General features: G+C 40.6%; 1 protein-coding gene across 1 annotated transcript; it reads left to right on the forward strand.

Annotated features, from left to right (window-relative positions):
* The first annotated feature begins 173 nt into the window (after window positions 1-173).
* rsf1a (remodeling and spacing factor 1a) lies at window positions 174-21,844 on the forward strand. Its single transcript, XM_038289930.1, has 17 exons — window positions 174-411; window positions 3,530-3,621; window positions 3,748-3,840; window positions 3,918-4,254; window positions 4,461-4,568; window positions 8,423-9,743; window positions 9,850-10,027; window positions 10,146-10,355; window positions 11,941-12,045; window positions 13,421-13,500; window positions 13,612-13,660; window positions 13,883-13,995; window positions 14,077-14,141; window positions 15,330-15,504; window positions 15,593-15,813; window positions 19,822-20,019; window positions 20,135-21,844. The coding sequence occupies exons 1-17, from the start codon at window positions 258-260 to the stop codon at window positions 20,956-20,958; spliced, it is 4,323 nt and encodes a 1,440-aa protein (XP_038145858.1). The 5' UTR covers window positions 174-257; the 3' UTR covers window positions 20,959-21,844.
* Window positions 21,845-22,041: the final 197 nt, after the last annotated feature.

Genomic DNA, 22,041 nt, shown 5'->3' on the forward strand with positions numbered 1-22,041 from the left:
TAAAAACAAAAATTTTGTGGCCAATAGTCCGTAGTTTAATGTAGTTTCTGAGATTGAATCAATTCGTTTTAATCAACAACTGTTTGATGTCAGTTAGCTGCATTTATTTTGAAAGTTTTAAACCCTGTGTTTCCTGCTTTCCGGTATCTAACTTGACACCGGTAGAGATCCCTCATTGCTTCCATTCATTTCATTCGCGCAAGTCGCATCCGAGCTCCGATCCCTCCCCTCTCATTTCTCTCTCTCCGCCTGGAAAGATGGCTGCTCCGGCGGTGGTGAGAAGCTCCGGCCCGCCGCTTTGCCCGAGCTTCGCGGAGGTATGTTCGTTTCTGGAACGATACGGAGCAGCGCTGGACCTCCCCGAGATGACTTTCCCGCTGATGGAGAAGTATCTGCGCGACACGACAGCAGGTGAGCTCTCAGCGGCGGTTGGCAGAAATAAGTGGTGGGAAGCTGCGACACTTGAAGCCGAGGGCGAAAGGGGCTAACACCACCAGGGATACCTCCACCACCACTATGGTGGACATGACTGTTGTGGAAAATATGCTGTTAGCTGTTACCCCGATAGAACAGCGTCCCGCTCGGATATGAAGCCCTTCACTTGGACCGTTATTTTACCAATGATGGCCCTGGTCAAAGCCAGTTTTCGTGGGTAGTCTTGACAGTTTTACCCCGAGTTTGTAAGAACCATACAGTTTAGGCTTCAAAGTTTCGTTTCACACACGGGAGCACATGTGGCACCATGTTTCCCCCGGTGGTAAATGAGAAGCTGTGGACTGTTGTCAAAGCTCATAGATTGATCTAGTAAAGTTGGACGAGGAGCCATGATGCTCCGCCGAGTGACCACACACAGCCAACCGGTTAGCTCCGGAGCCTTGTCAGGTGTAATTTTTCCCCGGCCTTCTCTCGCATACGGTCGAATAACATTCTAGTAACCATTCTTTATTAGATGTGGGGCAATTCTTTACCAGGGTTGGCTTTTTTATCGTAGCTGTCAAGCCCCAGAGAGTCATGTTCGTTCGGAACATTGGATGTTATTTTCTGGAAGAGGGTGAAGTGCCTCTCAATCTGCGCACGCGCATTAGCTATTGGCTAACGAGCTAGCTATAATTCTGTCGAATATTTGTGAAATTACGCATTAGAAAACTATTTATAGCTATTTTGCAGTATAGCAGTTAATGTATAAGCCATTGTTTATAGGCATACATGTATGTATAGGCTGGGAGTATTGCTTTGGTCATTAAATTAGGTAAGAAAACGGAGAAATTAGTCTTCGGTTTAGCGTGTCATTAGAGAAAACTGGAATTTCCTGACATTTTAAGTGTTCCGTGACAGCCTCATAGCAGACCACCCAAAAAGCACTTGATCATTTTAATTCGCGTATTTCTTTTTTTAAAAAGGTACTTTAGTTTGTAAGATTTTGCCTTTGTGACATTGAACCTTTGTTCTTGACAAAGAAAGGATACTATATCTATGTGTTATGCCATTAATCTAAAGATGAGTTTCAAATATGAATTCCCTTCCCTGTAATCCTAAACGAAATCCTTGTTAATCTGTATGACAAACTCTGTAATAATAATAGCATGCTGCCCTGATAGTTGTACTTTAAAAAATTACAGTTATAAAACAATTCACACAGTAAAGATGTGTCTAAAAAAATTATTTAAATTACAAGAAAGAAATCCTAAATAAACTTTATGATATAATAATAATATCAAAATATCACAGTATATTATTTTGTCTTGAAACTGTTATAAGGACATTTGTACCTTCCTTTTCAGTGATGATTCTGGAAACCAATGATTCTTTAACATTTTTGAATAAGTATACCATCACTTTAAACCTAGCTTTGTAAGTAAACAGTTTGGACATTTTAAAGCATAGAATAACTAAGTAAGAGTAACATAATAGCAACTACGTTTGTCAAATAATAAATACTCTGAAAAGTATCTATACTCAAACACTGCATCTGGATACAATACTAATTTGGCGGTCGTTTGCATATTTTTTTGCTGCTGTGAGTTTCTAAATTTCTAGGTTATTTTGTCCATTAAAACTGATGCACAATGATACTTCAAACAACATTAAAATATAGTCAAACTGGATTATATTTGAATTATTTATGTTATATTTATTTGCACATTTGTTTCATGAATAGAACGTGTGATTTTGGTTAGATGAAATAATTGAAAAGATTTTAGAAATTGAGTTTCTCATGTTAATAAATACATTTTCTTTATACATTTCAGTCATTGCCATTTTTTTTTATCCCTGACGGTATCGCGGTATCGAAAAAAAAGGAATTGGGCAACAAATATTTCCCTGGGTATTGATATTGATTTTGACATTTTTGTACAGCGAGAACCCCGAATAGCAACTTATAACTAAGGAATTTGTTATATATGTTGTGTTTTATTATCTAAGATATAAACATCATTCTTATATATTGATGTTACATATTCAAAATGGAGTTGTCAATCTTGGAACATGATTTCAAAGAAGGATGCAGGTTTCTCACTAAACCTAATATTATAATCCCTCAGTTTAAAATGTAATGCTAGCTGCATTCATTAATAAATTGTGAATTTCATAATTTCTTTATATGCAATGCTTAGCTTGCTTTTTTTAAATGAAGACAACATAAGCGAAATTAATTTCTTTATATTTTGCTAACAGTAGCCTTTTCATTGACTATAGCAACTGGCAAATACTTTCATTTGAAGATGGTTAAAATGGATTTGAGGTTAGAGGTCAATGGAAAGGAGTATAAAGAGCCACCAGGAATGTGTAGATATATAAAAATGGTCTACTCTGTTGTTCAAGCTTATCGTGTCTAAGTTACAGTAATTTTTGCTAATATTTACGTTGTGAATTGTTTACATTTACTTACAAATGCTCCTTATCGCAGATCAGTGAGTACCATTGTAAGAAAGTTTATTATCGCATTTCTCGGCTATTCATCTTGATATATCTGTCAAGAGCCAATTTACACTAAATATAATTTCTAGTCACTTTAAAAGACAAATGGACCCAATATTTAATACAGAAAGATTAAATCTGTTATATTAAAATCTGATGTATATTTCCTAATTTGATTTCAGCTGTTAGACATTCCAATCAATTTCTCTTTACTATACCAAATGGTATCAAGATAAGGTGAGAAAGCCAAGCTCTGAGTCATTGATCTTGCAGAAGTTCCTTCCCCTGCATAATTTAAAAAATGGAACGGGACTACTTTTTATTAGTAGCAAAAAAGCTTCCTTACCAGCAGATATGGGCATTATGCTCCGATCACCACCACAGTTGGTGGTGTGAGGCTATGACAGCATTTCTAAATAGTATAATCTATTTTTTAAGCAAGGGTAGTAGTTTTATGTTGATCTGCTGGCCAGTAGTGTAAGTTAAACTGTAGATAGAGAATGACAGAAAATCTTATCAGCTTTAAAACCATAACCTTCTTTGGCCCAGTAACTAGCATTAGCTTATGTATTTTAGGCATAAGGATTTCTTTTGTTGTGTTTGCTCTCAGTTCCAACGCCTTTGGTGGAGCTTCATGTGAAGCTGCTGAGAAAACTGGGGAGGTCTGTAACCACTGACCGCTGGGAAAAATACCTGGCTAAGGTAGGAGGATGTACTTCCTTTATGATGTCATCAGACAGCATATTTGAACCTACATATAGTTTGAGAGATGTTGATTTGAACTAGTGAAAATAAATAGAATCTAAACCAACTCCTCTTGTTGTGTAGGTTTGCCAGGAGCTGAACAGCACATGGGCCTGGGAGTTGGAACAGAAGGGTTACCAGGAGATGTCAATGGAGTGCAAGTCATGTATACTGAAGGTATGATGCTTTTACACAATTTTAATGATGCAGAAAAGTCTCAAGTCACTGCAGCACATCCTTCTTTAATCCTCTAGTATCTGTGTGAGTGTCAGTTTGATGACAATCTGAAGTTCAAGATGGCAGTCAACGAGGAGGACCCCGAGAAGATGCGGATGCAGCCTATCGGCCGGGACCAGCAGGGCTTGATGTACTGGCTCCAGCTGGACCAGGAACAGAACATCCGGCTTTATACAGAGGAGCAGGATGATCTGGATGGATCCACATGGAAGTGCATCGTCCGGACACGTAATGACTTAGCAGAGGCCCTGGAACTGCTTAAGGCACAGATTGAATCTGATCAATGTCAGGATCCGGAACAGAACCAGAATCAGGCTGGATCCCAAAGCACCAGTCCTGCAGAGAAGGATACAGGTATGAATTGAAAATTAACATTTTCTTAAAATTGTTACAAAGCAGTTTAAAATTTTTGCTCCTCTTTTTTTCGGTTTAGTTCATCATCAATAACAAGAACATTTGTTGGGGTATAGCTTGAATAGATCAAAGATTATTCTATTAAAGGGACATAAATCACTTCCCGATTTTGTACCGTTTCATATTTTCTGGTTTTTGGTCCATAGCAAATGAAGACGGTGAAGTCAAGAATGCCAAGCTCCCCATACCTTCAGTGGAACAAAATGACAACAAGAAGGCTGACATTTTAATGGAAAAGAATCCAATCAAAGAAGGTAACAAACTTTTTGTTTAAAGCGTTTATTATTCATCATTGCTTATTACTAGCTGTCCTTTCAGAAAGTTTATATTAACTAAAGGAAATACCAGTGGTGGTGAGTGTTACCCTTCACTATGGTTAAAGGTCAGACTGAAAGCAGGAGGGGTAAGAGGAAAGGGATTTTATTCTTGTCCTTTATTTTTTCTTGTCCTCTTCGACCAAAGACCTCATCAATCCAAGAAACTAACATACAGTTTTAGTATTCAGCACTCAACAATCCATAATGCAAATAAAGACAAATAAATACTTCATTGGCTAAATGCTCGGAAAAATATGTTCAATGTTTTCCTCCAGGCTTTTACTTCCTAACGTGAGTATATCCATTTGGGCAAATAAGAGCGGGGATCCAGGTGAAAAAAGGGTCCCAGCGTTCTCGCACACCTTGCTATTCTAGCTGGTCCATCTTCATGAGTCGTTTTCCACAATGGCGGTCATCCAAACAAAACAAGCTTGTAAGATGCCAAACAAGAAGTACCCATAGAGTAGAGTGGATGTAGATTTGACCAATCAGAGGCCTCCTGTCCGCGGCACTGTCTGCGGTCACCTAGAATTTGGGAGAGGTGCAGCAGAGTGTCTGTGGAGGGGGCAGGGACATCTCTGCGACACCTACGCAGACGACCTGCTTTCAAATTATAAATCAGCCTTAAGCTCTGCATTTCAAAACGACTGGTAGCAACAAAATAAAGACCACTAGCTGAGCTGCTTAACGTAGCCCTTCAAAATAAAGTTACCACAGTCTCTTATTTAACACAAAATAACCTGGTAAACCTTCAGAAGAGATTCTCATGCAGGTTAAATAAAAATATTAAACTGGTATGGAAATCTTAACAACAGATAGGGGCAGAGTGGGCTCCTCAGGCTTTGAAGAAGCTTGGCCCGGCCAGTATTTTCAGTATTTGTTAAAGGATGCTTTGCTTTTAGGTGGTACGTGAGACCGGAAGAACTCCTGCAGTAAACTAATTCCACATTGCACAAGGTGCAAACACCTTTAGTCGTGTTGAGGTTTCCATTGGGAAGTTTCTTAAAAATACATTTTTCTGAAGCTAACCCGGCGGCTTTATAGCTTCATCCAAGTCAGCACGTCATGTTCGATGTGGTTAACGCCAATAACGGCCCACCACTATTTATTTTATATGTGATAAGCCAAGAAAAATTAGCACACAACTAAAGGAAAATCATACATGTTTTTTTTTTTTTTACATTTCAAGGTGAGATTTCCATTGATTCATCCTTCTTAATTCCATATGGATGAAGATGATCTAAACATACCCTAAAGTCTTCAAGTATACATTTATGAAATGGATACACACTTGAAGTTGAGACTATTTATTAGCTTAAAATGTTTCTTCTTGGATTGCCCTGTATTTAGCTAAAATGCTCCCATGTCTCTGCTGAAGAAAACCACCCTAACATTTTTCATAAAGTTTAATTTGACTTCATATATCTTGAGAACCCTGATCAGCTTAAAAAAATCCTCACCACCATATTTTGCTGTGGAGATGATGTGATTTAGATTATGCCAAACACAGCAGAAATTCAAATTTGGTGTCATTGGCCATTCATTTGCACCGTTTTAAAGGTATTTTCCATAAGTACATTTCAGCTAAACAGGCCACCATCCAATCAGAATCAAAATCACACAAAGTCACGTGCCCTGGAAAGCACATGAACACGTGTGGACCTGCCGACAGGTCCCTTTAAGGGGAAGATGGGGTGTCAGCAGAGAGGTAGGGACGGATTCTCAAACAGCTGGTCTTTCTAGATGGGCCGGCTGCTGGACAGAGTGATTTCTCTATCCCAAAAAAGCCAGCATCAATGCTGCACCGTTTGCGTATCTGTCAGTCCCTCCCCTGTGCATGGCTGCAGGTAGATCCATAACCAAAAAATTCTGCTTTCATAGATAGTCATGACATGTTTTTTTTTTTTTTTTTTTTTTTACAATCTTAATGTTTTTTACTATCTTTTATTGATTCCCAGAAACCTCATCAGGGACCTGTCTAATGGGTTCTTTGATCTTTGTGATACTTTTGTTCATTGGAGCCAGTTGATAGGGCCTGTTTTTATTTTGTGAGTAATAAAGGACAATAGTGCAGCAGATCTTTGTTTTAATGAGTCAGTAGTTATATAGCTATTAACCTCTTAATATCCGCCTAATTTCTGGAAAATTCAGCTATTTTAGCATACCCAAATGGAAAAGCGAATAACTGAGGAACTGTAATCCTAAATTACATGTGTGATACGTTATTTGAAAGCTAACACCTTCTAGTTTCTGAATATATACATGAAAATTGGGTGAGTAAAACACGCAAGCTGCATCAGTTCAAACAAGACTCAACAAGACTTTTTTTTTTTTATTCTAATACGTCTTTTTTTAACAGCAGTAACAAAGACATGCTTGCTTGTTGTGGCTGCTTTGTCATGCTACATTTCGAGATGCTGCTATAATTGTGCTTTGGTGCTCGCTATGTCCATAAAATGAATTTGGTGGTTGAATTGTGGAGAATCTAAGCTTTCCAATGATGTCTAACATGTCTATATTGGTAAACATTAGTGTTGCGCCGATGCCATTTTTTGGCCCCGATACCGATACCCAATACCTGGCTGTGCAGCATCGGCCGATACCGATACCATAATAATGTAAAATAATTCCCATCATGGCTTTGTCAAGCTGCTGCCTACGTTTGTAAAGCAGGAAAAATCTAATACAAAGTGAATCCAATAGGACTTTTTATTGCCTACCTAGAATGGGTGACAATAGTAGAATAAACTTATGGCTCTCAAAATGGTATCGGTGCATTATTTGTTGGTACTTGCCGATACCGATACCACCATTTTAGGGCAGTATCGGGGCCCGGTCCGATACTGGTATCGGTATCGGTGCAACACTAGTAAACATTTTACCAGTGTAATTTTCATGCATTCTGAGTTATTTGTAAACATTTTAAAACACAGTGGGTTTTGAGAGGTTAAGGTCATTCAGATGGACAAATCTATGGACTATTGACGATAGACTCAATCCTTCAACGATGGTTCCTTTAAGAGAGACCTTTTTTGTTTCTTTTTTGGACCTACAGGGTAACAAAAACAAAGCTCCTAGCTGCTGCTTTTTTTTCCCCAGTGCCACCGTGCAGCAGTGATTCATCTACTTCAACTCGAGAAAGTAATAACTGATCCAAATCAGAGACTGTTTGTTTGTTTTTCTTTTAAATAGCCTAACCAGAACCAGACTAAGAGTTTATTTATTTTTATTTTCTTATAGGCCGCTGTTATGGGTTTGATTTTACCTCAACAAATACAAAATTAAACAACTAAACAATGAAGCTGTGCGCTTTCCATAAAAATAAATCTCTGTGCCAGTTTTCAGTCTGTTTGATTTTGCGCATTCAGATTAGCAAATAAATAATGATCAAAAAACTCTAATGTCTTATAACCTAGTCAGAACAAATGGAAAAGAGACAACTCTTCTCACTGGATGAGAATTCTACATTTTAGACTAGAAAGCAAGCATGTTTACCTTATTGGGTTTTAGCAGGTGCTTAACAATTTTACCAGGGGTGCAGGAGACGCGCTCTGAAGGACTGCTTGTGTTTGTTCACAAAGTCAGCTGCACGAATATATCGTCCATCAGCATTTGTAGGACTGACGAATATCAATTGGAACATTTTTACATATTGTCCAGCCTTAATAACTATTCAATTCTAGACAAGTTTAAGGTGAAAAAAAAATAAAAAATAAATAAATCAACAAAGCCCTGTATCTGCTCTTTGCTTGATGTTTGTGGATAATCCTTCAATTTTTTTTGTTTTGCAGTAATAAAAGAGGAGGAGATAAAGAAGGAAAACCCTGAAATCAAGACGGAGGGGGAGATGAATCGTAAACTGGATGCTTTTGATAACCGCGTGAGCACGATCACCGCTGTTAAGTCGGAACACCGAGGTACTGACGGACCCAAGAACGCCGTGTCTGTACTCATGTCACCCAGCGTGAGTTTAATAAAGATGAACAAGGAAGACGAGGCAGAGAGGGCCGCTGTCAGGTGCAACCAGCAGGCCAAGATACCTCTGAAGAAGAGGGATCTTAAGCTCGCTGGCTGCTTCCACACCAACCACCTTAACAACACTAACAGCAGCAGTATCATCGTCTGCAATCCCTCAGTGATCAACAGTAAAGACTCTCGGGGAAGAGAGGGGAAGTCGCTGAACTCTTTAGCAGCACAAGGAGATCCAGGATCTTCTCAGCAGCAGCCGGTTGTCATTACATCAAGGCAGGAAATGACCAATGGTAGAGCTTCTCATCTGCCAACCAAAGGCAGTCATAATGGGGTCATTGGCCAGGTCGGAGTTGTCGGTCATGTTGGAGTCATCCGCAGCCCGTCTGAACTTCACAGACCTTCTGGTGCTGAGCACCTGGAGGAAAACGGGCCAAAGTCGGAACTCTGTAGCTCGAAGGCTGCAAATGAAGGTAAGGAAGTGAGCAGGCAGTCGGTGCTGGTTAGAAAAGCTCAGCCTGATCAGGAGACAGCACCAGCCGCCTCAACTCTCCCTCCTTGTGCAATTTCACCCTTCAAATCCTTGAAACCCCACGTTTTAGGGGGAAAAGAGGATTCTCTTGGTTTCTCCCCTCTGAACACACTGGAAACCAGTGGTGGGGAAGACCAGAGCACCAAAACAGAAAAGACTGACAAGGGCAAGACCACTGATCATAAAAGCAGTGAACAGGAGGAGGGCGATGCAGAGGAGAGCGGAAAAGACACACAATGTGCAGCTAGAGAGGAACCTGGAATGAACTCAGGAACATCAGGGAAAGCAGACTCTGACTCAAGTGGCATCATCTCAACTCAAAAAACAGACAATCTGAATAAAAAGGACAGACAGGGACAAGGGGTCAATGGGGGGCTGGTCAGCGTGGTTAAGCTGAAGAAGATTGGATTTGTATCAGAACAGAAAAAGGGGGTTCCTCTGGAGGAAGCCTCCTCTGAACTCCAGAAAGAAGGAATCAGGCTAAAGATCAAGATCCCACCCCACCGGAGAAACAAGTTACGGAGGAAAGAAGGAAAGGAGGAGATAAAAACCAGGGAACAGGAGGTGCAGAAGGAAGAGAGGATGCTAAGGAGATCTGCAAGGATCTGCAGGTATATGACCAATGCCAAATCCAAATCTGCTACGGGTAATTGTCAATAAATATTCCTCACATCTGCACCTTTTTTCTTGAAGATCATCTGCTTTGCCAAACTGCAGGCCAAGCTCGAAGGTGGCAGAGAGCCAGAGAAAGAAACAGCAAAAAAAACAGACACCACCTGTCAGAACAACTGAGGAAGAGGAGGTGGACGAGGATGAAGATGAGGAGGAGGATGAAGACCCTCCTTCTTCAAAGAACCAAAAACAAGAACCTGCTGGAAAATTTAACAAGCGAAAGGTAGCCCATCCTAAACCTGCTGTTATATATGAAAACTTGTTTTTTTTAAAAATGTGATTGTCGAATCGTTTCTTTGTTTTCCTTCAAAGCTTGACATTCTTCTGTTACGTCTTCTCAGGGTAAACGAAGGCATGGCCGACCCCGATGGACCAACGTTCGCCCTAAGAGACACAAACAAAGTGAGGACGGGGAGGTTGGTGACAGGGGGAAGAAACGAGGAGAGGAGGAGAAAGGAGAAAGTGCCTCAGAGGAGGAATTCTCTAAATCCGAGGAGTTTCCCGCTGAGGATGCCTGCTTTCACTGCGGCCTGCCTAATCACCCTGAACTGGTACAAACTTCCATATTTTTAACAAGAAATTCTTTTGTCACTGCAAAACAAGATTTCTTTACTTCAGAGCTGCTAAAGTTTGGTGGCAGTTTGATAAATACTCAGATTTATTAGGACTTTACTATTCTGATTTGTTCTCTTTTCATTAACTAATTATTCAGGCTTTGCAAAGGAGGAGTCAAGCTCAGGGTCCAGAGTTAAAACCAACAGCAGGCATAAATAAATTGGTTTTCCTCCTCAGTCTGGGCCACAGCTGCCCCGAGGTTAGCAGCTGATAGCAGTGAACCCATTAGAATCTGAATATAAAGCCTTCAGCTTAAATGCTTTAAAAAAAACACCCAACATTTTGTTGTTTATTTTCACTTTTGAATGAATAAACCCAAGATGTTATTATATGTTTTTACTAGTGCTGTCAATCGATTTAAATTTTTTTAATCGCGATTAATCGCATCAATGCCTAAGTTAACTCGCGATTAATCGCATTTTAATCACACATTTTTTTTCTGATTGAAAATCATTTAAATACTCTCGATGACATACAAAAAATACATACAGGCTAGGTTTGTGCCAATGTTCTTTTTTTTAAATGAAAACAGGTCACAGACACTGATTTATGCCATAGAAATATATGGCAGGAAGAACGGGAGGCATGTAGCCAAAAATAACAAATATGTAGCCAAAAAAAAGGCCCTGAAAACAGGCTGATGTAAAAGACAGTCTTTACAGTTAATACAGTCTTTGAACAAAGACAATCATTTTACCCTACTGCTGTAAAATGTAGTAGAGTTAACATTAGATGTCAATTAACCAAGGTAATAATGAACAATTTTCCATCAATACATCAAAATCAATAGACCGACATCACTAGATGGAGGTAGTCTATGCTCTAGAAAGTTACTTTTCAGCCTCTTAACAAAAATGAGAACACACACACACCCACCCACACACACACACACACACGATACCGACCTGTGGCGTACACAGACAGCAAGAGTGCCGTAGCAGATTCCATTTCACCTCAGTAATCTGTTTTCTCAGCGTATTTCAGGTTGCTACAAGGCACCAGACACTCAACTTGTTTGTTGGTGGTGGGGCTTAAAGAAAAGGCACTAGCGTCAACCAGTGTATGAGCGTCTTTTTTCCTTGAGGAGCTCCGCTCTCGAAGCCTATGGAAAATGCATAGACTGGGGGAAAATAGCCCCGCCTTCCCGCAGGCTGCAGCGGGATGTACTTGGAAAATTGTACCATAAAACCACATAGCGTTAACCTCACGTTAAAAAAATTATCGCCATTAAAATGGCCTCGCGTTAACGCGATAATTTTGACAGCACTAGTTTTTACAAATGAGTACTTCCAACATCTGTAATGTTACACAAATGAGCAAAAACAGGAATATTATCAGTCTGAAGTTATCAAAACCTTGTTTCAAATAAATAAAAAATTCCTTCACTTTGATTTGTATTTGAGTCATAAACTTCAGGATGTTTTTATTTTTTCCACATCATTATGTTTTATTTTAGTATATTTACTCTATATACTATATATTTGTGGTGTGTTTTTTTTTTTTTTTTTTTTTTTCCCCCAGATCCTGCTTTGTGACTTGTGTGATAGAGGATACCATACTGCCTGCCTGCGGCCGCCGCTCATGCTGATCCCGGATGGGGAATGGTTCTGTCCACCCTGCCAACATGTAAGTCAAAGAATGATAAACATTTTAGACATTTACAGTTTTTGTCAGATGATCATAATCAGAGAAAAGATAAATATACTGATTTAAGGCTTTGGATGATTCATAGGAAAGCTTCTGGTTCTACTGTTTATACCTGCTTACTTGTGCTGTGTGGCTGGTGCCTGTCTCCAGCTGCCATTGTGTTACCCCCTCTAGGCGTTGGCCTATCACATGGCAACACTGAACCGGACGGGGCAAACAACCATGCATTAAACTTTACGCACGTGTACCTAAGGGCAATTTAGAGACCAATTAATCAAACCGCTTTATGCTTTTGTACTGTGGGAGGAAGTTGGAGTACCCAGAAAGAGCCCATCAATGCACATGGAGACAGCAGGAAGAAAAACACTAAGCTTTAATTTAAATTATCAGAAAAAAACTGCATTATTTCATCTACCATTTTTAATGTGGATAATGCATGATGCTGCCGCCACCATGCTTGACAGTGGGCAGTGTTCTTAGGTTTGGAATCATCAAGCATACTTATTTTCATTGTGACCAAAATATCTCTATTTTTTTATTTTTTTTTGTTCACAATTAAAGGAGGCAGTTTGGGTCTTTTTCTGGAACTTTGCAAAGTAGTTGTCAGTCTAAATAACTTATTTTATTCTTTTTTATTTCGTTAAATATCCTGGAATCAGAGTTTTTATTCTCCAAAGCTTTCCCTCAACATAAGGGAACGCTGTCCTCTGTCATGTTTATATATTTGAGCCTGTATGGATAGTTTTGAGCCTGTGAAAGAATTAAATCTGTGTTAACGGTTCGGTTTAAGTTTAGCTTTTTTAGAGAACATCGATTAACAGAACCCAGTTTGATTCTCATTGTTAAACAATAAAATATCGTTCAGATTATTATTTGAATTGGTTAAAAGCATTCTACGCTTCGTTTCATAAATGCCATTGAAGTTTTGTGTTGAGGAATTAATCTAAACTCAAATTAATGATTAGAAATAGAAAATGAATGAGGGCAATATTTGTAAAGACTTTTTACGCTCTTGTTGATCTTTTCAAATATCATAGAACTTCCTGGAAATTTTTTTTTGCATAATTTTAATAGCTCTCTTTCTTACCATGTTTGGAATTTATCGTCATTGTGTATTCCCCTCTAATAAATCACTTTATGAATTTGTATAAAAAACCCTCACGCAGTTGACCCAATACAACTTCAGCACGCCGTTTGAAACCCTGGCTGTGGATATGATAACGCCTCAATGCATGAACGGACCAACAGGTCCAGCCCTACATTTAATAGCTCATCAGTTCGAGGCACAAATCAGATGAATTAACATCCACTTCATACAACTGATGGCGATCGGTTTCTGATTTTCATCTTGTAGAAGATGCTGTGTGAGAAACTAGAGGAGCAGCTTCAGAACCTGGACAGCGCACTGAAGAAAAAAGAACGGGCAGAGAGGAGGTGAGCTCACACCAAGGATATGATTGGTTTTCTTTATTTGAATATTGCAATAATTCACCTGGTTTGAGTTAAATAAAATAAAAACACCTGCTTTGTTTGTTCTCCTCCCAGGAGGGAACGGCTGGTGTATGTGGGGATCAGTGTGGAGAACATCATTCCTGTAAGTCCCGTTTTACTATTCCCTCTTTGAAAAGTTGAGTTAGTCCTAGGCTTTCAGGCTTTCTCTGTATTTTTTTGCTCATGTTGTGGTTTCATGAGGGTTTCGTTTGCTGTAGTAAGCTCTTTACGGATGGTGAAACTGTGATCTTAAGTTAACCAACAGGTGTAAACCAAGCCATGTTTGTTTTTTAGGAAGTTTGTTTACAGCATTTGTCTTTCTCAGGAGGGAGATGGGGAGGAGGGGGAGGAGGAGAAATCTGCCAAGAAAAAAGATCCTAAAAAGACCAAAAATCTGGGGAGGAGATCAACCAGAACCAGAAAACACATCAGCTACAGGTGGGTGTGTCGCTGAACTCTCAGACCGCCTCGATTTAAGCTGCAGAAAAGGTTCATAGAGAACCTTATGTTCTGTTTCAGGTTTGATGACTTTGATGATGCCATCGACGAGGCTATAGAAGAGGACATCAGGGACCTCTGTAGCGGTACGTACTCAGCGAAGAAGCAACAGTCTGAAACAGGAAAGTCTTTTATCCAAACAGTCACTGTGGATCCGGCTGCTTGTTTAGAGTGGTGGCCCTGCTGGACCATGGACGCTACAGCAAAGTTATTTGCAGCCTCTCAGGTTTCCTTGCAACGTTTTGTCCTGTGTTTGGCTCCATCCATGTTCCCATCATCGCTCATTAGCTAATCTTCCCCATTCAGAATACTGCAGCCACCATGTTCCACCACGGCGATGGTGTTTAACACCATGAAGGAGATGAATCTCTCATGCGACTTTCTTCATGAAGGCAGAAAGTTTAATGTTGGTCTCATCTGATCAGAGCACCTTCTACGAACGTTGATCTGTCCCCTAAAGTTTCTCCTGCCTGACTTTTCTAGTGCTCACTTATAGTTGTCCCGTCAAAAGCAAATCCCACCCCTGCTGTGGATCATTGCATCTCCTCTAGTTTCCACGAGCCGCTTAAGCCGGGAAAACACTGTACAATGTTTTCCATCGTACTCAGCTAATGCTCAAACTACGACGAAACAGTGGAGTTTAAAAGTTCACAGCTCATGATGTATGTTCTTACACTGTACGGCCCGATGCTCTGATGCGATCTAACTGCTCACACTGCATGTCCAAAAACCACACGTCGGACTGAGCGCCGGGAGATGGCGCTGGTAAGACTTGTCAATCTGGAAGAAGAAAAGGAATAACTCCCTTGTTTGCTCATGCTCAGTGCTCGAGGTTCTAGTAAATCTGCTCATAGCTCTGCTTCAACAGCAGGATTTGCTCATTAACACATTAAGTGGGCCGACTGGATTGCAAAGATGTCTGATTTTCTCCCGAATTTACGATTCCTGATTGGGAGGTGGTCACAAGAGGCTGATCGCCCATCTTTACTGCAAACCTGATATGTCTGATTCACCGGCTTTATGAGGCTCTTTGTTAACCAACTTTGAAAATTTTTTGATAATAACATTTAGGCAAACAGATATTTTTACCGAGGCTAATTAATCATGCTGTTAAGTGTGTTAGGTTAACAGAATGAATAGGCTGTATGTTAACACATAGCAGGTCTGTCATACAAAATCCTAATTAAACACATTAAAGTTTGTAGTTCACAAAATGTTAAAACGCTCTACCGCTGTAAACGCATGCAAACGTTTTTACTCTTACTGCATTCCAGGGGCAGAAACGGGCAAAGAACAGCCCTCCGTTTTATCAGGGGTCGTCAAGGAGAACCAGCGGCCCATCAGAACCCTGACCCGGGCTGCCAGGAATAAGAAGAAACGAAAACTGAATGACCTGGAGAGCGACAGCACGGCAGTAGAGAGCGAAGAGGAGTTTATGCTCAGTAACAGGTCCCACTCAAAGTTTCCTACTCACAGCTGTGTTCTCTCTCCCTCTCTACCATCCGTCTCATTCGCTCTCCGCATTTATCTCTTGCAGCTCGGAGGAAGAAGAATTTGTTGCTTCAGGTGCTGATGATGGCGAGGAGGATGAGGAGGAAGCAGGCAGCGATGGCGGGAGCTTGGACAGAGGAACACGTCCTAAACGGGGTTTGAGAGGGGCACCTAAACACAAACCCAGGAGAACCCAGAGACGGGGCAGAAAGCGGCGGCGGAGACGGTCCAGTGAAGAGGAGGAGGAGGAGAGCGATATAGATATTGGTGAGAGGACACTTCGTCGTCTTTACCGTCGACAGGCTGCAGCCATGTCCCTAATTCCTCATTTTCCAGCCACTTTTGTTGAAATTAGCATTTTCCCATTCTCTAGCTTTTTCTCCGTCTAGAGCTTCTTTTCTAAACATATGGCTTTACGATCAACCGAAAGCAGGTCCTTGTTGGCATTTAAATAATTTCTAAAAGCATTAAAAAGCATTCAATCAGTTACTCATTCCTCTATAAACCCCGTATAGGGTGGTTGCTGTATCGCTACATTGATGCTTTGTTCACACTGAACGCATTTATATAATCAAGGGGTGACGAGGGGTCTTAAACATATCGGGTGCTTTGAGCCTCCAAGCATTGTGCGTTCTCATGTGAACCGCCATCAGCCTCAGCTCCAGCACTGTTCCAACTGACAGAGAACAGAAATAATCTCTGGATTAAGTTAAAAGTTCCCTTTTCTGTTGCCGTTGTTCTATAAAAGTGCATTTTAAGATCATTTAAAGTGAGATTATTATACTTTATATATAATTTATTGATTTAGTGCATAATTTAAAGAAAAATAGTGATGTTGAGAGGACCGTGGACACCGGTTGACATCTAACGTTAGCCCATCTGCAGCAGCCCTCTCACGGTACCACTGATTCCAATGGTGTTTTTCTGATTACTTGTGTTTTATTTATTAAATATTTCCTGTAATAAAATAATATATATATAGTTTAACATTTTAATAAGGTTTTGTATACAGCCTATTCAGTACATTTTGATATTTATTACCCTAGTAAATTAAAAATATGGAATAATTTGTTTGGTAGAGACTATTTATAATAAAAGGTGAAACGAGGGTCTAGACCAGCTGAGCATGCAGTGATTTTAAGAGTAAACGAGTGGTTTGTGTTACAATTCACACAGATTTGTTCTGCATGCTCTTGTTCTCCCCAGGAAGTAGACACTTCCCGTGTTCTAGTCAAGAACAGACTTGGCGAGAACACCAGTCCATACTTGCGTTCTTGGTACTTGAGAATCGGCTACTGAGGCGCATCAAGCGGGTCCAACAAGTCAGAATCCCGATGTATCTCACCGAGCAATCGGGGAAGCTAATCTGGGAGGTGGCAGGAAGATGGGCCACGACTCAAAGCTATGATCTCAGCTCCTGCTGCTCTGTCAGCATAAAACAAGGAAAAATAAACAATAATATATATTTAATTAAAGGTGTTAGTCTCCACTAGGTTTACATATAAAAAAAACAATATCAAGTGTTTTTTCACATACTAAGAAAAGTGAGAGTGCTCTGATCACTCCACTAAAATATTTAGTTTCTGAACTGTGATGAAACAGTTTATAAATACCGACATAAAATATCCAAACTTGATTGCAAATACATTTATATGTGTATGTATGTTTTTAGAAAATAACCTTTTTGGCTACGTTCAGACCGCAGCATGAAGTGACCCAAATCCAATTTTTTTTTTGGCCCATATGTGACCTGAATCTAATCTTTTCATGGCTGTCAGATCCGATTTTTTTTCCAGTGGCTGCTTGGCTATGTGGTCCGGAATCCGATACGAATCTGATCTTTTCAAGTGTGACCTGTGTCTGAACGGCCAGGTCGCATTCATCCGACCTGAACGCCATCAATACCCGTCCAAGGTCACTATTCTGGGTCTTGCTATGAAAAAGCTGCAAGAAAAACAACAACCATGGCGGATGATGATGCAGAGAGCAGTATTTATGTTTAACCATCTTGAAAAGATTGTCTTTTTATGGTTGGGAAAGATCGCTAGATGCGCTCTGGCACTACCATCCATGTTGACTTCCATAAACACAGAGCATGCTGGCCTGTGACGTCACTGCGTCCTCTACTGCACATGGGGAACACTTGCATTGTATGACTGCAGTTAACACAGGAGTTCACATACAAGTCGCATATATATTTGGAAATGTGAATGGCAACGCAAAAAAAAACTGATTTAAAAAAAAAAAAACAATTGAGCCTCAAGGCCTGCAGTGGGAACGTAGCCTTTGTGACTCATCACAGCAAAGCCACTCAGTCAATTGCAAAGCGAGTCAGGAGCGTCTGCACACGCCGATGTGTGTCTGACTTCAATGAGCACAAACATCCAAGATGGACGTTAGATGCCCTTGGTTTGAACTCAGCATCACAAGTTACTCTTTAAAAAAAACAAAACCGTTTATTTTTGTCCGTCTGCCATCTTAGGTGTCAATTTTACAGTCTCCAATGTACTGATTGAATCTGCTGGATCATTCAGTCCAGTGGTATAGATCTAGAAATGACTGATCCATGAAAAATCTTGACTCTATGATGCCAACATGGTTCCCAGGTTGGTTGGAAAACTGATCCAAAGCATCACAGATCCTCTACCAACAAGGGTGAATATGTGCTTTCACTCCTATTCGTTGCTCATTTGTTGAGAACCCTTTTTGTTTCTAAACCAAAGTTAAACGTTTGTTGTAGGAACATCCAGATGTATGGTTTTAGGTGCCTTGCCTTAAGAGTAGACTATTTCTAATAAAAATAGATAAAGGGTTTGAAGGTTTTTTGTGGACTGGGTGACCATAAGATGCAGCTCTTTGGCAGCAGCCTGGTTCTCTCTTCATCCAACGGCCTTTGGCTCATCGTATGTTAAAACATTAACCTCTCAAAACCGTTTGAGAAAACCTTTAAATGTTTTAAAGCGTTTACAAATAACACAGAATGCATGAAAATTACACTGGTAAAATGTTTACCAATATAGACATGTTAGACATCATTGGAAAGCTTAGATTCTCCACCTAGTTCATTTTATGGACATGGTGAGCACCAAATCACAATTGTAGCAGCATATCAAAATGTAGCATGACAAAGAAGCCACAACAAGGAAGCATGTTTTTTATTACTGCTGTTTAAAAAAATACTTATTTTCAATAAAAAAAACAACTTTAAGTAATGTTTGAACTGATGGAGCTTGGGTGTTTTACTCACCCAATTTTCATGTATATATTCAGAAACTAGAAGGTGTTAGCTTTCAAATAACGTATCACACGTTTCATTTTGGCTTACAGTTCCTCAGTTATTTGCTTTTCCATTTGGGTATGCAAAATAGGTGAATTTCCCAGAAATGAGGTGGATGTTAAAGCTACAGTGTGTAATTTTTAGCGACATCTAACGTCCAGACTGCAGACCGCAGCAACATGAACATCTCCCCCCCCACCGCTTCTCCCCCCCCAACAGTACAGCGAGCGTTACGGGACAAAATGTCTTCCACAACGTCCGCATCACCTACCTTCTCAAGTGATGAGGTTTGTTTACATAGATAATTTTACAGATAGTATTCTCAGGCATAATACTGCCATCTATTGTTCAGTACCGTCTCAGTTCATCTCTCTCAACTTGCCGTAGTTACTTTCGAACATAATGGGCGATCTCGCAATCGCTAGTTTGTTGGCTCTGTGCTGCCGTAGCGCAAAGATGTCTGCCTCCATGGCTGCGAGACCCGCTCCTATGTAATTATAAATAACGAATTCTAAGGCAACGCAGATATTAAGGTTAAGAGGCTGAGCTCGTAGATGATGATAAATAACATAGTTATGTATAATATATTACATTTCTGACTGTATATCCCTGTAATTATTACACACTGTAGCTTTAAGAGGTTAAATAAGGAAGTTATTAAAAAAAAAATAAAACTGCTCAATACCTTTTCCATCTCTGTAAATGACATCAGAGATGGAAAAGAACGTTCCTAAAGTTGTTTTATGAATGGAATTTTTCCCCCATTAAATAGGTGTATTCAAATAATCGGATTATTCAAACATTTTTAGATTTAGCCGCTGTTAAATACATCTTAATTTAATTTGAGGATAAAATGGCAGCTTTGAAAATATCTTTTTAAGCTTTTAAAACTTTTATTCATCCTTCGTTTTTGTGGAAATTATCCAGTAAAATGAAATGAATCCTGTAACCTTTGCCGTCCTAAACTGGCCTCTTATGCTTCTGTTTCTGCGCTGCAGATTCTGATCGGTTTAGCGACATGACGGACAGTGACGCAGACAACAAGAGGAGGGGCCTGAGGCGGGGCCAGCGGCAGCAGGTCAACTACCGGGAAACATCGGAGTCATCGGACAACTCAAGGACCTCCACCAAAAGGGAGCAGGTGAAACGGCGAGGCAGACCGCCCAAGGAGCGTTTCTCAAGCGACTACAGTGACGGTTAGCTCATCTTCTTAATGCTCTAGAAGAAACAAGCTGTGGTGTGATCTCTGTTTTATTAATGATTATTAAATAAAACATTCCCAGGCCTTTCATATCTATATTTTCTCTTTAGTGTCAGGTTCCTCAAAATACTCTGAGGAGGAGGATGATTATGATGATGAGGAAGAAGATGGTCAGAGGAGAGTGGACAGGAGGAGAAGGAGAGGAGTGGAGGAGGAGCTTTGGAGCAGCAGGACTAAAGAGAAGCGGAAAAGATTTGAGGATGAAGAGCGGGAAGCAGGAAGGAGGAGGCTAAAGAGGAGGCAACTGAGGAAGGGGGGCAACAATGACGACGACGGAAGGAGGGCATCTGCCAGGACGGACAGAGATGAAGAGGATCCGGAGAGGATGGGCAGGGGCAAGAGGAGAGAGATGCTGTCGCAGCAGCGGCGCAAACGGCTCGCTCTCATGCTCAAGAAGCGGAGGCCGTCGACTGACGAGGAGGACGAGGGACAGTCAGAGTCCGACTCGGACGATTCACAGTCCTCATCAGGAGATGATCGCCCGATCCGTAAAAGACTCAACCGCATCGACTCGGATGACGAGGAAGAGGAGAAACTCATCGATTCGGATGACGAAGCAGAGTGGGATGAAGGACAAAAGACGATGACTAGAAAGTCCTCGGTGGGGGGGCAGAGAGCTGACGACAGAAACGAGGGCGGTTCTCAGGAAAAGGGGACAGGCCGTAGCCTGTCCCCATCAAACAGACATCAGACCTCCAGAGACCCTCCAAAGCCTGGGACTGGAAGCCCAGCTGTGGGCAGAGACGCTGCAGCCTCAGGCCGATCAGAAAGGCACAATGGCCCCAAGCATCCAGCCCCAGAGGAGGAGGAGGAGGAGGAGGAGGAAGGCCAGTCAGACTCATTAAACTCTGTCCAGAGCAGCCCGCGGTCATGATGGCCGTGCTGGTGTAAATAAAGGTCACCTGTTTTTGTTTGGTTCTGTGACATCCAGAGATCCGCTCTGAAACCGGGTCCATCTCTCACACCATCCGTCTCACTGTTACTCTGTGGTAGAACGCTACATCCCAGCAGACGGACGGAACACAAACGCCCAAAATCGTCGGACCAAAAGCCTCCCGACGGCTTGTCACAGAAACCTTCTCAGACTCTGTCCTCTGAGGCACAGACCCCAATGGATCCAAGTAACATGGAAGCAGCCGGATCCTTCCACCGATGGTAACCTGGAGTTGCGTCATTTTGCATCCTAAAGCTCTTCATCCTTCTCATCGCAGAAACAAACCAAACTCTAAAGGAGATTGTTGGATCGGACGTTTTACATGGCGTCATTCTGAGTTTAAATTTCTCCTGATGGGGGAGGCCACTTTTGACTTCCTTATTTGATAAAAAAAGAGTCTCAGTCTCCAATATAGCACTGGCTGGACAAAAAAATCAAAAGATTTTAGGAAATTGTGACAAATATTAAGATTTGATATTTTATTGGTTAAAATAAAAATATATATATAGCAGATTATTACTACCAGTACTGTTATTACTTCCTATTTATTTAAATTCACAATCCAACATGGGTGTTTTTGCATTTGTACCTCTTTCACTTTTTCACATTCTGTCATGTAGTGAACACAAAGTTCAGCATATCCTTTCTTTTGATTCAAGAAAAGAGAAACTGATGCATGATTCCCAGTATTTCCCCTCTAGAACAAAGTGGTTTTCATTTGTGACTAGACTTTATAGATGCACCCACCTTACCGCAGTAAAGGTGGGTTGTTAAAGACAAAATCCCCTAAACGCTTAGAGCATCTACTGTATGTGGAAAGAAAAAATGGAAACGGATTGGGTTAAATGAAGGTTTAGGTTGTGACTCCAGTCAGACAGCTTAGCTTTTAAAAATTTGGCCATTAAAAAGCCCCATAAATTAATCTTTGTGAAAGGAGAAAAAAGGCTTTTTATTTTTTCACTAAGAGCCTCATAGTTTCTACCCCAGCAGCAGAACTCTCTAATAACTGTAGATAAGCTGGAT

This window comes from Cyprinodon tularosa, unplaced genomic scaffold (assembly GCF_016077235.1).
Source record: "Cyprinodon tularosa strain WSP-4 unplaced genomic scaffold, ASM1607723v1 ctg274, whole genome shotgun sequence".
Taxonomy (NCBI): domain Eukaryota; kingdom Metazoa; phylum Chordata; class Actinopteri; order Cyprinodontiformes; family Cyprinodontidae; genus Cyprinodon; species Cyprinodon tularosa.

Coding starts and splice junctions, on each gene's coding strand:
- rsf1a (XM_038289930.1), top strand. CDS start 258: ATGGCTGCTCCGGCGGTGGTGAGAAGCTCCGGCCCGCCGCTTTGCCCG. Junction 3,841..3,917: donor GCAAGTCATGTATACTGAAG/GTATGATGCTTT, acceptor TTAATCCTCTAG/TATCTGTGTGAGTGTCAGTT. Junction 10,028..10,145: donor GAAAATTTAACAAGCGAAAG/GTAGCCCATCCT, acceptor ACGTCTTCTCAG/GGTAAACGAAGGCATGGCCG.